The 16,690-nt window shown below is 46.7% G+C and overlaps 1 protein-coding gene across 1 annotated transcript in view; it reads left to right on the forward strand.

Annotated features, from left to right (window-relative positions):
• Positions 1 to 16,690, forward strand: part of HECW1 (HECT, C2 and WW domain containing E3 ubiquitin protein ligase 1) — a 146,475-nt gene that overhangs the window by 82,575 nt on the left and 47,210 nt on the right. The window contains exons 9-13 of the mRNA XM_027835905.1: positions 4,248 to 4,349; positions 8,503 to 8,653; positions 13,612 to 13,757; positions 15,049 to 15,170; positions 16,007 to 16,192. Of these exons, the coding sequence (XP_027691706.1) occupies positions 4,248 to 4,349; positions 8,503 to 8,653; positions 13,612 to 13,757; positions 15,049 to 15,170; positions 16,007 to 16,192 (707 nt within the window). The remainder of the gene's footprint in view (positions 1 to 4,247; positions 4,350 to 8,502; positions 8,654 to 13,611; positions 13,758 to 15,048; positions 15,171 to 16,006; positions 16,193 to 16,690) is intronic.

Consider the following 16,690-nt stretch of genomic DNA (forward strand, 5'->3'; position numbering starts at 1 on the left):
GTGGGTGCAAGTGAATGAGATCGCTGAGAGACACTACATCAACTAATCTTGACATTGGCCAAAATGTGACCAAACGGTTTTAAAGAAAAAGATCTGTCTCCAGTATTATTTGGACAATGTTAATATTAGCTGGCTAAGTAGGCTTACTACTTCACAAAGCACACGTCATATATTATTAGCCAATGAATGTTGATCCTACTATGATCGGGTCTTTAGGCATACCCTTTATGCACATGACCAGGTATTGGATTATAACTCTTCCATGATTCCTACTTAGGTTTGTATAAAGAACTTTCATATAGTCAACTCACAATTTTCTGAGTTAGTGGAGTTAAGCAGTGATATGGATCACATAACACCCTTATAACGGGAGAAATCACATCCTTTGGCAATCTTGTAATTTTTTTATAAATTTCCTTAAACAGAACATTGATCTTTCAAAATATGTTGTACTGAAGGTTATTTTAAAATTAATTTGCATTCCCTAACCAGAGATTTAAAAAACAAAAACCTTGTGATAATAAAGGTCAGTAACCCATAGAGGAAAAAAAAATTGAACCAGGAATCATGTAATTAAGAATAATAATTAAGTATAATAATTCCTCAGTGACTCAATTTAGTGCAAATTTAAAAAGAAAAACCAAAAATGCCCTACTCATATGCCAAGTAAATTAAGAGAATGAATCTGAAAAGTATTCAATAAACATATCAAGTTATTTTTCATCTAAAATTCTCCATCATGGCCAATTAAAGGAGAGAGGCAAAAGAGGTATGGAGACAGATAATGGAAAATAGAAAGGATGGACAGTGACAGAAAGTAAAAAATAATAAAATGAAGACAGAAAAGGAAAGAGCGAGAAATGGCATACCTACAGGAAAAAAAGGATCATATAATACCAACACTCGTGCTTGAGTGCACTCGAGCACACACACACACACACACACACACACACACACACATACTTTTAAGAAGCAACGTCTCCATAACTGAAGCCTTTTAAAATAATGTCATAAAAGAACACTAAATGGTGTTGTATTTTCTTACTGTGGGCATAAATTAAGGCTTTCTCTTTCTGGATTTTGTTGGTGGGTTGAATGAGATCAAATCAAGAATTGGGTCTGGCCTGTAGGTAGAAGGTTTTTTATCTCTAATCTGGACAATGCTTAACCACTAACTGTTTATTTTACATTACAGTCAGTCTTGGTAAAAATAATGAAAATAATCTGTGCTGGGCTGTTGACTCCCCTTCTCCCCAAGCATGTAGATATCTACAGTGAAATTAAGACAAGAGCAGGATTCATTCCTGCAGTAAGATGCCACTACATGAGAGCTGGGGGAAGCTAAAACCTTGCCTCGGTTCACCCAACCAACCACAAATATGAAATTGAGCTCTGGTCTAAGTGTGTAAATGAGTGTGTTTGGCAAAGAGATTTGCTGTTGATTTGTCTGTGCTATATTTCTGTGCATATGTGCCTTGTCTGCTCTGGTTCTTTCCTCCACAATCAACCTAGAGGTAAGGAAGGGGAAGTAAGTCGTAAGTCCTTGGGAATCCCCAGCCACCATGAAAACAAGGCAAGTCAAAAGGACAGTGGATGCCAAAGTACCTGGCCGTTCACCAGAAGAGAGCCCATGGAGGGACATTCCAATGGCGAGTAGTATCAGGGTACCTCTTCTGGTTCTCTGATGCATAAAATTGGGATGAAATCACGTGGCAAAGGGAGGGAGCTCTCACTTGACTTCTAAAGTCATGGAGGATTCTGAGGAAGTTTTCCAGTGTCTTGGAAAGATTTCTCAGCAACTTTGAGAAAGTTAGGTCAGCCAGTCAGTCAACAAGCACTTGTTAAGTGCCTACTGAATACCAGGTGCTGTGCCTAGTGCTGGGCATACGAAGAAAGGCAAATACAGTCCCTGCTCTTCACGGTCTAATAAGGGAGGCACCATGCAAACAATGACATACAAAGAGAATGTGTGCAGAGCAGATGGGAGGCCGACTGACATGGTTAGCTTTTAGCTGACTTTTCTAATAGAGGACACCACCTTTCTGAGTTTTTAAACATCCCTTCTCTGAGCCCCTAACTCAGTCCCCCGGCACTATCTAACTGCAGAACATCCGTGCTTCTCGCAAAGCTTCCCTTTCTCTCAGCCCTGGGCCTCTATAATTGTTTACAAAAGGACAAGGGATGGAACCTCCTAGTTGTGCAATTGGATCCCCACTGGTTCCCAAATCTGCTTCCAAGTGAGTGAGGGAGACGTCCCCAGAAGGACCCAACAGGTCAGCTTTGTGTCTGGGGACAAGGGAATCTGCGTGTGACCCTTTCTGTGTGCCAGGGATCCATCTTTTCCATCCTCCATCCTGCTCCCATTCTATTGGCTGAGATGTCTGTCATGTCATTCCATTGGCTGGAATCCCCAAAGCGGTTAAAATCCATTCCATTCCTCCCACCACCACCACCCCCAGGCAACAGACACCCTTGTCTCCAGTGGTTAGTTAGCTGTCTTTGGCTTTCTTGGTAGAAGGAATTAGAAAGGAGGGAAGATTTAAAACAAATCATAACAAAACAAAACACAAACCACCCAAACCTGCTGTTGGACCCAGGAAAGTTGTCCCTGTCCTTTTGTGCTATTCTAACACGAAAACATTGACAAACAGGCACCAAGAAGCCTTACCCCCAGAAGCAGGGCTTAGCCCATAGATGGGACTCAGTCCAGAGCCTTGGTAAAGCTTTTAGGCCCTGGTGAGAACAGACACCCAAAGAAGGGATGAGGGGCACACAAGAGCTTCCCAAAGAAACAATTTTACTCCATGAACATTTAATAGGGGACTCCCGCTCCCAACAAGAGATGTGGATTCATCTGCGCATTGCTCAGGTTTTATTGTTTGCTTGTGAGTCAATAGGGTGAAACAGGCATTAGCTTATCTGCTGTCCTGCTCTCTCCATTTTGTACCTGACCAATGGAGCAGAGTGAGTGGTTAGGATAGGCAAATAACCATTAACTCTTCCTAGGGACAGCCTGGGAATTCACAGAGATCTCTGGCTTCTTTTCTCACAAAACTCAGCTTCTCTCATTTTGGAGAGACTAGATAATAGAATTCACTTTCCCCCCTCCCCCCAGCTCTCCTTCCCTCACACTTATTTACAAAAGCCAGGTGTTTTCTGCGGACAGGAAGAAAGGAACCTACCCATGTGGCTCTGTATTGTCTTCCTTAACAGAGGACCATTTGTACCAAAACAGGGCTGGATGAGGACTACAGTCAGGAAAAACCAAGTTGGGTTAGAGCCATGCAGTGACTATCTAAGATGTCACCTTCTGTGACACCTATGTGCCACAGCCTCTCTGCATGGCCCACCCCTCCTGGAAATTCCTCAGCAGGCATCACAGCGTCATGAAGTGGGATGAAGTCTGCCCCAGCACTTTGTTCAGGCTTTTCTGAGGTCTAGCCTGACAGAGCGGCAGCCCACCATCTTCACTTGGGGAATGCCTTGTATGATGACAATAAGAATTCTTAAGCTCTCTCTGAGGTCTCTGTCTTTATCCTCCTCCTCATTCAGCACTTTTTGTTGTTTCCAGTTTCTCCTTGTCTTGTCTTTCTAACTTTTGTCTCTCCGTCTCTTGCCCTCCTCACCCTCCCTGTGCCAAAGCAGCTGCGTTTGCTTGTTTCCATCCCAAGAGCAGTCCAGAGTCCTGTTCTTGTCTCATACAGTGCCCTGGGCTTATCTCCACTCCTTGGCCCTTGAACCCCAGGTTCTTGGCCCACCAGCCTACCACCTCCATCTTGGATTGGTTTCATCTGAGAATTTCATACTGAAAAACCAAATCTCACCTAACAGCCACAGAGCATCTCTCTCAGTTGGTACCCACCCAAAGCTGGAGCTGGAGCTGTGAAGATACCAAATAGGGCCTCAAAACATACCTTACTTGACCCCAGTAGGACAACTGGGCTCTCAGAAGGCTCTGCTAAGCTTCTCTTACCTCCTTTTCCTGCCCCTTTTTCCCCTTAATCACCCCTTTAAAAGCCCCAAAAGGTGCCGATCTGATTCTGTGTTTTGATCTGAGTGGTTGGTTACAGGCCTTTGGGTTCATCCTTTTCCTTGTTCTCTGCCACATGAATGTGGGTTAGCATAGCAATGCGCCATGGGCATAGGACCCCCAGCCTCGCCACAGTGGTTTGCCTGACAGAGGCGCTTTGGAATGACTTTGCCACAGCAATGTGTGAATCTGAATGTCTTGACTGTCTCATCCTTAGGTGATTGTCCTTTACTCCAAAACTCTCAGCCAGTCGGCCTGCTTCCCTCCCTGAGGCCCGACCACCATCACTACCCTACTATCGATGAACCTCTTCCACCAAGTAAGCCTTAGTGTTTAACATTGATTTCTGAACCCTTCCTGTCAAGTCCAAACAGGTCAGTGCGGCATTTCTGAACCAACCCTGCTCCAGTCCCCACGTCCAAAGAAGAAGGTTTTCATTATGGGATCATAGGAGATTAATTGGTGACTTCTGGTCCTGGAGACCACTGAGGACTGGGATGCAGCATTACCAGAAATCTCAGTGGCCTGGCGAAACAGTAGGAAGTCCTCCAAAAATTCTTCTGGGATTCCTCAAACCCAAGGGGCACTACTTTGGAGGGTAAAGTCGAGACCACCTTCTGTGCTCCAGTGGAGGGATGGCGTCCTTAGCACCCTTACATTAGGACACCACATACTGCTGTTGTCCTGAAGGCCATTGGCATTTGCAGGCATTGACACTGGCTACACCAGTCATGGGGTTTGTTAGATATTCCTAGGTGAAATGAGTTCTTCCCGGCCAGGCAGGAGAGCAGCTTGTCTTGAGGTACCTGGGCAATGGAGAGAATAACAAATATTCCTTTGTTGGCAAATTTCCAGGGGCCAATTTTGGGTTCAGGTTACTTTTCCAATCACTACCAGCTTCCATATTTAGCTGTCTTATTTTTTTAAAAACAGGTTCTCCAAGATGCAAAGAATGGACTTATCTATCATTGTTTCCGTTCTTGCCTCCTGTGCTCATCCAATCCCATGGCTACCCATCTACCAGCACAGTGGAACCCAATAATAGCATACCTCACTCACGAATGGTCCAGCATGGTGGGCCTTTCTGCCTATTAAACAACAAATCATGGGTCCTCTTCAGGACATGGTTTATCAGTTTAAAAACAAAAAACCCTGTGAATCTTATACAGCTGGCTAGCCTTAAACTCAGCATGCCTTTTTTTTTTTAGCCAAGAATCATGACCTTCAGTGGTGCCTGATTCAGGATTTGTCACTCAATCATTGGTTTAGCAATATGCCCCAAGTAGAAAGTAACACAAGTGAATTACAATCCTCCAAGAGAATCCAACTTAGGATTTACCTAAAAAGAAATACTCTGCATTTCTCACTGTCTGTAAGAAAGAAATATTCCTTTAAACTCTACTCCCTCCCATCCCCTCCCTGCCCTCCTCTCCTTTTCTTTCCCCTCCCCTTCTCTTTCTTCCTCTCCCCTCTCCTTTCCCTCCTGCTCTCCTCTTCTTTTCCCTCCCTTTCTCTTCCTTCCTCTCCCCTCTCCTTTCCCTTCTCCTCTCCTCATCTCTTCCTTCCTCTCCCCTCCTATTTCTCTTCTCCTCTGCTCTTCCTTGACAACAGTACTCACACATACAAATATCAATTACACATAGTGGAACATCATTTTCTATTTTCTATGAACATTTGGGAAATAGGTATTTTTAAAATTATTTCCCAGAAGCCTTTCTCGTTCTTGAAAATGATCATTCCCAAATAGATGTTTAGTGTTTCCATTTTCTGCCTAAGAGATACTAAAGAACAATGGACTGTAGTTATAATGGACGACCCTCCCAAGGTCTCTTAGACAATCCCAAATAATAAAAGGGCCATTTCCTTCTTGCCATTATATTTACTTAAATGGAAGATTCTTCAGCACCACCACCCCAACTCAAGACAGCATGAAACCAGATGCTAAGCCCATTTTTCTATTATATCTCAGGAGAACCTAGGCATTTGGCTCTGGAGATGGAGGGTCTTTGAACTGGGGCCAAGCTGCAGAGCACTGAACCCAGAGAGTCCAGGCAAGCACATAGTGACCATCCCATCATGCCCAAAGCCAGAGGACTCACCCCCTGAGCAAAAAGATACTTTTAGTTTTGTTTACACTTGCCTCATCCCATCATGACACAGGAAGACAGTGTTGGCCTGACATGGCCTTAGATCGTTTTCTCAAGTACCCAACATCTCTGATATCTAATAAGCACATTAAAAGAAGCCATGGCAAAACAATCTCCCACCATATCTCTAAAACTTTATCATCAATAAATGATATTACATAAGAAAAGACTGACATGGAGTTAATGGTGATGATGCCAAACCTGGGTCTCTTGGCTTGAAAGTCCAGTGCACTTTCTACCATACCACACTGTCCCTTCTCTGAGACCTCAAAATTCAGTATTAGTATAACCTGATCAACACACTTGTAAACATAATTATGAATGCTATGGTTAGTGTTCAGTAATGAGCTATTGCAGACATTAGCCAAGCAATGTTTGACATCACCCAGATGGATTTGCCAATGTTCCATTGAAACTAAAATACCCAAAAAAAATTTAAAGAGAAAACAACTCTCATATTCTGAATCCATTCTGACTGGGCTTCTCTTGTTGCACGTTTAAATTAGATGTGGCATTTGTTGGTATTTAGGTTTCCATGGAATGTGAAGGAGTCCATCAGTGCTAGGTCAACCCATCACTGGACCACATCCCCACAGATGTATAACTTCTGACACCAGGCCATGAACTTGTGTCAGCTCTGAAGTTAAATTGCATATACAAGTGGAGACTGCCATTGCTCTGTCAGTCTGGAATGTTCCCACACAAGGACCTGTGCTTGCCCTCCCTCCCTCCCAGCACCATCGCTATTTGCTTCTCTGCTCTCTTCATTGCCTTTTGCTTTATCCATCCTTGGACCCAATACATTTTCAGCAGAAATTTTCTCATAATGCCCTTGACTTCCACCACATTTACAGCACAGGCATCTGGCTGTGTAGACAGCGGGGATACTTAGCTCCTAGGAGACTCTTAGCAACATGAATCTTTGAGGTCAGAAAGCCTCCAGATCATGTTACTACGACCTGTGGTCAACTAGTGAAACAATAATGTTTCCACCTATTTTAGTTTTGGGTTAAAGGCCTGATCTTTTGACCTGGCCTCCCTCTAGTGGCTGAGATGGGTACTTCATCCCCTGAGCAGTGTCGACAACAAATCTATAGACATGTGTCTACACTTGCCAGGTGATTGAGTGGGCTTTTTTCCAGAAGGATCCAGCAGGAGCTGCCTTCCCTGTCCTTTTGTACTGTGGATGCAGAGCTCTTAGCAAGGAGTAGTTGGAAACCTGTCCGTCCCTCCCTTCACTCAGATAGTTGGGGTCTGACTAACACTGTTACATGGTCTTTTGCCATTTTCAAAACCAGGCATTTTTCAATAAAACATCCTGATTGATTTTCATCATGAGAACATCAGGATTTCACTCCTCTAGACACCCCAAGACCATCTAGCTGATTTAGCAAAGACGGTTCAGCCTGTTTGGTCTCAGCTCTACCCCAAGAGGCTTAGCCAGTCCTGCATTAGAAAATGAAAGATAGCCAGGTTCTTTGCAATCAAGACTTATCTTTGTAACCCAAGTATTTAGTACACTGAGTCTTTACCCAAAGAGTCAAGTAATTGTTTAAGGTAGGTCAATTCTGGAGGCTAGAAACCATACCTCATATAACTCACTCCTCACTAAGTGATTATCATTCCATATCCTTTGCATAATTGTCCCCTTTTCTCTTATTCTCACCCCTCCCCCTTCAAATGTTCAGCTCCTAGTACAAAGGTTCATCAGCTTTTTTTGATTCATGGATGCCTTAAGAAGTTAGTTTGGTGACTATGGACCCCTCCCTTCTCAGATTCATGTTGTTAAGTGCACAAAATAAAATACTTAGGATTATAAAGGAAATTTTAATGTAGTCATTAAATCTAAAAAAAAATTCACAGACGCCAGATTCAGAAGCTGTCCTGGAAAGTCATCTGAATTTAGATTAGATGACCCAGAATGGTAGCAAAGTTTGGCCAGGTCATTGCTATATCACTGTATTGTTTAATCAAATTCTACAAGTCTGACCTCCCTTTTAAAACCAGGCACATCAGCCTAAGCTATTTATACCTTGGACACTGAATTAAACCCAAAGCCCCTAGAAGCCAACTCTAAGAGCTTAGGGCAAAGACTGAAGACACTCAAACTTCATGATAACTACTATGTCCATATCCTTCCCAAGCATCTAGCTGGTCAGGCAGCCAGGGTGACTGCTAGTTCTCCATTATGACAGTACAAACATGTGAACAGGTACATTTAGAGAGTTCAGTACAGGACCCATAGGTTGGTGTGAAGTCCTGCAGGTGAGAAGTCCCTGGGAATCCTTATTCATTTCCTTTATTTTTGTTTTCCTTAAACACCAGACTGGGAAGCTCGTATCGACAGCCACGGGAGAGTATTTTACGTGGATCATGTCAACCGAACAACCACGTGGCAACGTCCAACGACAGCAGCTACTCCCGATGGGATACGGAGGTCAGGGTCCATTCAGCAGATGGAGCAGCTCAACAGACGGTCAGTGCCAGAAGAAAGCCATGGCCACCCCCTACCATTCTCCTTGCTGTCTTCTTTAGAATTCTCACAAAAGATTGGGAGTGACATGGCTAGCCTTTCATAGATATTCCCACCCTGAAAGTGATGGCTTTGAGAGGAGTGGGAGGAAGGACACAAAATGAAGACTTTGGTTCTCTTCAGGAAATCTGTTCCCACCTGGCCCTTGAATCATTTGCCCAAGTCTAGGCTGTGTGCATGGCTTACTAAATGGTTTTTAAGAGTTGTTCTTGCCCCCCAAATCATCGCCCTGCTGTCTACCTGGTAATGAGCCTCTCCAGACTTGCCCTGACTGGCCCTGAACAGCAGCTCTATGGTCCCTCTTCGTAATTCCTCTTGAAGCTTCTCTAACTGGCTAGGACCTGTTAAAGGTCAACACTCAAGCTCAGAGGCTGGCCCAGCTTTGGAGAGCCTGGTCACCTCCAAGCCCCAATGAGGTGCCTATCTGGTTTCCTCTCTATTCCCATTGCCTAGATGATAATGCCATCCGTCATTTCTTCTGTCCTAGGCTAATGCCAAAGCTTCCTAACATGGCTTATCACCTCCACTTGAGCCTTCAAGCTACTGCCAGGCTAATCACATCCCTCCTCTGCTCAAAAATCCACCCTAACTCCCTAGCATATACCAAGGAAAGCTCAACCTCTTTGCTCACGTTCAAGACCTTCCATAACATGGCAGCTCTTCCAGACTTATCTTGTACTCTATGCTGCAGTTAAACTGGACTACTCTCTGTGCGTCTCCCCTAACTTGTACTGAACATTCTCACTTCCATCCCTTTGCTCATACCATTGCCTTCACCTGGTGTGCCTTTTCTCATTCCTTCACCTTGCCTCTTGAATTGTTTCCAGTCCTTTAAAGCCAACTCAAAGGCCACTTGCTGCAGGAAGCTTCCCTGATCACCACCACCCAGCACCTGAGTCATTGGTTAGATTTTCTCATTTAGACCTTACAAAGCAGTGTGGCAGTTCAGCTAAGTGGAGAGAGACCGTAGGACAGAGACCCAAATATTAGTAAGTGACATCCTCTAGACTGTAGGACAGAGACACAAATATTAGTAAGTCCTGGACCTTTGGAAGCCCCACGTGCTTAGAGCAGTTCAAAGAGGAAGGGGAAACAAATCTCCCCTGGGGTGACTGTCTCTGATGTTTGGGTAAGATGAGCAAGAACCTTCCATTGTGCAGACTGACTTCCTAGGTGGGCACCTCCCCCCACCCCCCAGTATACACATCCATGCCACACTGTCTCTGGGCTGGATGGTCATGACTCTGAGCCCATAGCTGATCCAGAATCCAATTGTTCTTCAAGTCTTCACAGAAGATCATAGATTTGTAGAGGAGAGTGAGATGTAACGAGACAGGAAAAGTCAGAAGGGGCTGGGTTATCAAGGGCTTTAAAAGCCAGACAGAGAGCTTTCTATTTGATCCTGGTGGTCAGAGGGAGCCACTGGAGTTGACTGGAGAAGGGTGAAGTGAGGGAGGGATGACATGGTCAGACCTGCCCTTCAGGAAGATCACTTTGGCAGCCGAGGGGAGATAGGGAGATCCTCCAGAGGGTGGTTGGAATAGCCTGGGAGAAATGGGATAAAGGGTGGTAACTGTGTGAGTGGAGACAGGGGAATGTCAATGACCAACCAATAAGAATTTCTTACGGCCTTTACTATGTACCAGGCACAGTTCTAGGCACTAGGACAGAAATACAAAAAAATGCAACTATCCTCCTTGCATTGGGAGGCATATATGAGTGATGTGATGGGGCAGAAGGGACGAGCTTTGTCACCTGCTTGAGTGTGGGGGGTGAGGGAGGAGGAGGAGGACTGAGGTTGGAAGCTGGCCTGCCTCGCTCTATCTTGTAATCAGTCAGAAGGATCAGCTAACCTTCAGATAAATCCCTAGGTTTTCCCGACCTTATCTCCAGCTCAGCTGAAAGCCCTGAGGGCTGTTCAATGATCTGGCATGATGATCACAGCTGCCCTCGAGCCTCACCAGGGGAGCTGTCCAGCTTAAGGGACCTTCCACACCGGGACACGCAGGGCACTGGCTAATAACCTCCTAGTACTTCAGGAGAGTGCTCCAGAATCAGTTCTAGTGTCCCCCAAGATGCAGGGAGCGTCCTCTGAGTCCTGCCCAACCAGAATAACTTTTGCTCCAAGCACACACAGGTGTTGGTGTGTGTGTGTGTGTGTGTGTGTGTGTGTGTTCACAGGAATTAATAAATATTAACAAGTTAAACCAAGGTTCCTGGATAGCTCCAGATGGAAGGGGAGGGCAAGCTGCTTTCTTCACTAGCTGAAAGACACTGAACCAGGAGTCTAAACATCTTCCAGGGTTTCTAGTCCCAGTTTTGTGTCTACTTAGCTGGGCGATGTTGGACGATCAATCAGTCAGCTGATCGATCAACAAACATTTATCGAATCAAACTCCTTACTGTGTGCCAGGCACTGTGCAAAGTGTTGGGGCCAGGAAGGCAGCTTCTGCCCTCGGGAGCCCCTCCATCTGCCCAGGACTGACCTGACATCAAGCACCTGAGAGGCACCCTTTGGGGGGGGGGGGGCGTTGGCTATTCTTCATTCAACTATTTTTGAATGATGATGAAGATGATGATGATTTCATTGCACATTTAAGTTTTACAAAGCACTTTACAGATATTGCCCCATTTAAGACTCATTATAAGAGAGGCGCTACAAGTATTTTCTCATCTTATCCGTTTTACAGATAAGGCAACTGAGGCATAGAGCTGTTGAGCAGTCTGCCCCGTTGAGTGGCACAAGTACCAGGGTGGGGAACCCCAAAACCCAGTGTTGGTTTGCACTGAAGCTTCCCATGGGATGTTGGAGGGGCAGGTTTGTCAGGCCAATCCACTAAAGTCACAGAAGAGGGTTATAAGCAGCCAAAGACTGGTTTGCTTTCAGTTCTCTCCTGTTTCTGTAGCAAGAGGATGTTGTCCCTGGGGATCCGAGGGCCTGTGCAGGTTAATGTCTGATCTCAGAAGTTAACAAGTGATATGCCTCATCAGGACCCCAAGGGGAAAACCCTCCAGGGATGGGAATTCTGGGGAATGAAAAGGGAGCCCGGGCAGCAAGGGGAAACTTTACTATCAATTACATTTTCTTTTCAAAGTTGCTGGGGAGATGTTTATTAATTCCTGTGAACTAACACACATACACACACACACACCCCTACTCCATACACACACATTCACACAGACACATACATATCCTATATATACACATATACATAACCTATACACACATACATACATATCCCATATATACTTATACATACATACTCCATTTAAACACACTTGCATAACTCACACATACACAAATACATACTGTATGTGTATGAACACATACAGTCACATACACATACCTCGTATACACACATCCTCACACACACATACATACTCCATATAAATATAATACATAACTCAGATATACACATACATAACTCATAAACACAGTCATAGAAGATACTTCATATATGCACATACTTACCCCAAATATGCACGTTCACATGAACATGTATAGATAGACATGTGTGCATATCCCATATAAACATATGTATACAAATCCCACATATACTCACACATATACATACACATTCACAAGACACATGAGTATCCTATATACATGTGTACATACCTTGCATACATACATATGTACACACACATATACACATCCCGTGTACACTCACATAACACATACAGACACACACAGTCACTTATACACACACACACATACACACACACATCCTTAGGACTAGCAGCGATGCCACCTTCACTGTGAATCTTCTAATATGGCAGAGAGTTTAGACTCTCTTTGGTCGCATTGGAGAGATCATCAAACTTTGAATTCATCCACTGAGTTGTGGATTTTGAGAAGGGCTTTAAAAGCCAGACAGAGGGCTTTCTATTTGATCCTGGTGGTCAGAGGGAGCCACTGGAGTTGACTGGACAAGGGTGAAGTGAGGGAGGGATGACATGAGAAGAGAAGGCTGAGGTGGCCACCCTCCAGAACAGGAAGGGCTGTCCCAGGACAGAAGGGTTAGCTTTGGCCAGCTTGGCACCAGAGGGTAGAAGCAGGGCCTGGGGGCAGGGTGGGGAGTTAGAGAAAGGCCTCCTTCAGGCTTCAATGTCAGGGAAAACTTCCCTGAGTTGAGAGCCAGTCCTGCCTACTCTAGGCAGGAAGTGGGAGGAAGAAGACCCTTTGATGAGGGGGGTCCCCGCAGATGCCTCCCAGCCACTGGTGGGTGGTTTACAGAAGGGATTCTTGTTTGGGAAAAGCTGAGAGCTCCCTAACTCTAAGACTGAGGTTTCTGTGACTCCACCCTCCCCCACTCCCCAGCTGACATGGTCTCTCCCCTCCTCAGATGGTTCAAGAGCACCCTATCGGTTGCTCCCGTTTGCCCCCAAGCACGCTCTGCCTGATTTGTGCTTAATCCTCTGCCGGCTCAAGATCCCCTCCGCTCCATAGCGGAAGGACAGCTGCAGAGGGCAGGGCCTGGGCCGTGTTCTCTTTGGGGATCCTTTGGGTATCCCATAGCACTCAGTAGGGATTTAATAAATGCTTGTTGAGGTGTTGGATTTCATCGCTCATTATGTTAACGAGAATGACCCCGGAAAATTCTTGTTCACAAGGTCAAATAAATGGTGCCCAAATTTTTGTGTCACTGCTCACTTTAGAAATTTCTGAGATTCAGGTTAATCAGCTGTTCAACAAGCATCGATGAAGCACCTACTATGTGCCAGGCACTGGGGATGCCAAAGTGGAAGAACTGTGCTCGGCAGGTTAGGCTCTAACACAAGGGCTCGAGCTGACCGTATTTAGGTTCATACAGAATAGATACAAAGAGAATGGGGGCTCTGCCCACAAACAAGCAACGCGCCCCACGACTGACCTGGTCTTTCCGTTTGCCACCACAAAGGTACCAGAATATCCAGCGCACCATCGCCACGGAGCGCTCCGAAGACGACTCTGGCGGCCCAGCAGGCCCTGAGCAGGCTCTAGCTGGAGGCGGCGGCGGCGGAGGGGGCAGCGACTCTGAGGCAGACTCTTCTCAGCCGAACTTAGGTGACCGAGGACCCGGCATCTGTGGCTGCGGTCTGTGGGCGTATGGAACGGTAGCTTGGCTCTCAGAAAGGAAGCCCCAGGCGGCAGCCCTGCTTGGAGGGAGAGGGCAGGGAGAAGGATGGCGCAGCCTGGGCTGTATTTGCCCAGGGCTGGCTATTTCCCCCAGGGTAGGCAGCCTCCAGCACCAGGCAGGTGGTGCCTCAGGGGGTGGACTTGGGGCCCCTCCCCTGTTGTTTCCAGTTCTGATGGCAGCTGTATTACTGGGAAGGTTCACCTTGTCCACACGCTCCTGCCATGCAGGGGAAATGTTTTCAGATGGCTCCAGCATCCTTTGTTAATTGTACTGGGGACATCTGTCCATTCGTCCAAATTATAAATTCATGGTCAAAACCTCATAGGCCTTGAAGTGGAACGGACTTCAGAGTGTCTGGTCCAATCCTCCCATTTCACAGGTGAGCCACAGGAAGGATAAGTATCTCTCCCAATGACAGATGAGTAGAAAATGGTGGGATTTGAACCCAGGTCACTTAACTGCTAAGTCTTGTTCTTTAGACTATGTCCCACTCCCTCCCTTAGAAAGAGGTAGAGAAACATCATAGATAGAGGTGGCTTCAGAATCAGGAAAAGCCAGGCTCAACTTTGTCCCTGATACACTTTTTGGATGACACTGGACAAGGCAAATGGGCAGCGGTCTACTGGAGGGGGGGAGGAGGAGATAGAGGGAAGAAGGGAGGGAAGGAAAGAGGGAAGGAGGAAGGAGGGAGGGAGGAAGGGAGGAAGGAAAGAAGGAATGAAGAAAAAAAGGAAGGAAGGAGAGAGGGAGGGAGGAAAAGAAGAAAGGAAGGAAGGAAGGATACATTTTGACCCACGCTTTTGGATGCCTCCCCCAAGCAGGCATTTTTCAGACCTCACTATAGCCTCAGGTGTCCCTTGCCTCTGCCCACCCTCTGCATAAAAGCCAGGCAGCTCCAAGGCAGAGAAAAACAAGATCCTATAAGCACTCTGATGAAAGCAGGAAGAAGTCAGGCTCACGAAGGATGTGGAGATGCAGAGGCCCTCAGACATCCAGCAGCCCCTTACCTGGGAGCCACAAGGTCTCACAACTAGGAAATGCAGGCTCAGCTAAAAGGGCAAAGTTGGAGACCTGCTGCGTTGAGAATACATAAATGAATTAAGGTGACAGCATCAGATCCCAGACGTCTAGCTTGGTGTATACCTGGTCGGCAGGCATAGCTTGGCAGGACAAGTCGGCTTTCCAAACAGGTTCAGTTGCTTTGTCTCTTTTTTCCAGAACTGGGGAGAGAAGGGTCACTTTCCCCTGGGAACTCTCAGAAAATCACACTGTTGCTTCAGTCTCCAGCTGTCAAGTTCCTCACCAACCCTGAGTTCTTCACTGTACTGCATGCCAACTATGTGAGTCCACTGAGTGCCCACAGCTGGGGGTGAGGGGGATGGGCCCAGGAAGATCGAGGAACCCCCACCAGCTCATGGATGGTTCCTCTTCATCTTGGGCAAGTGGAAAGGACTGTCTGTTGCCTCACCTTTCTGTCTACCTCCTGGGATGGAGAGAAAGTAGTTTTTAAAATGACACAGGTGGCAGAGTCTTTGTAGTAATTCACAATCTTCTTATAAAGCCATGGGACCATTTGTAAAGAACACTGAGTCCTTACACAGAGACCTCATGTCAAAATTTGCTCCTAGCAGCAAATATAAGACTGCGTTTGGACCTGTTAGAGGCATAATTGAAAGGTTACCCACCTAGTCAAACAAACTAGGAGCAAGCTGCCTCCAAGGGCTGGATCCCCTTCCCTCAGGCAAAGGTGGTGGAGCGCACGGTGACGGCAATGGAGAGGAGAAGCCTGCTCTGGGAAGGGCCACACTATCTGGCCCCTGAGGCCCCTTCCAAGGGTGAAAGGCTGTGTGTGTTCACTGGGAGACACAGAGACATAGGGAGGTATCAGCATCTTCTTTTCCCTGCTGGGGGAAGCTGGTACAGAGCTTCAGATTTGAAGTCAGGCATTTCAGCTCTGGCTCAGCCCCTTGCTACCTGGCTGGCCTTGTCTAAGGACCTTGGTTTCCTCATCTAAAATGGGAGGAGGGGGGCGTTTTCCATGACCACTGAGCTTCCTTCCAGCTCCAAATGCAGGCCCTCACTTCCAGGACTTCCTCTCCATCCCTGCCCATCAGCCCCACGTTCAGGCACGTGCGTCGGGATGCTGAGAGGGCCCCTTCTTTTGTGCTGCCCCCAGAGTGCCTACCGCGCCTTCACCAACAGCACCTGCCTGAAGCACATGATCCTGAAGGTTCGTCGGGATGCTCGCAACTTTGAACGCTACCAGCACAACCGCGACCTGGTGAACTTCATCAACATGTTCGCAGACACCCGCCTGGAGCTGCCTCGAGGCTGGGAAATCAAAACTGACCAGCAGGGCAAGGTGAGTGGGAGAGTGCCCCGGGGCACGGCGGCTAACCACTGGCATTCCAGGCTCACAGCCTGTGATGGGGAGTAGGGAGAAGGTGGTGAGAAGTCGACAGTGGGAGGCTTGAAAAATTCGCCCTGGGCGGCTGCGGGGCCACAGGGCTCCAGGCCTGCTTCCCTTCCCTCTGTGCTTGAGGGCGGGGGCCAGGTTCAGTCCGGCAGCTTTCCCAGTGACTGTCCAATGGGCCCCCTGGCCCTGAGGAGCCACATCATAGATGGTGTCCCGTCCTTTAATTATCCAAGCATCGGTTCAGTTCTCACACCTAGATGGCCTCAGGAGACCACGTCTCTAGCCCCAGGCCTTGGTCAGGTCTTCACTGCATTAGAATTTCACTTTTCTGAGCCCAAATGAAAACGCTCCTGCTTCAGAAACCTAATGAGCTCTCCCGGCAGGCATAGCAGGAGGATGTATGGGGGAAGGCCTAGCCCCTGGATCTTTTTCTTTTCAGTCATT

The sequence above is a fragment of the Vombatus ursinus genome, unplaced genomic scaffold, assembly GCF_900497805.2.
Source record: "Vombatus ursinus unplaced genomic scaffold, bare-nosed wombat genome assembly UNPS02014817.1, whole genome shotgun sequence".
NCBI classification, from domain to species: Eukaryota; Metazoa; Chordata; class Mammalia; order Diprotodontia; family Vombatidae; genus Vombatus; species Vombatus ursinus.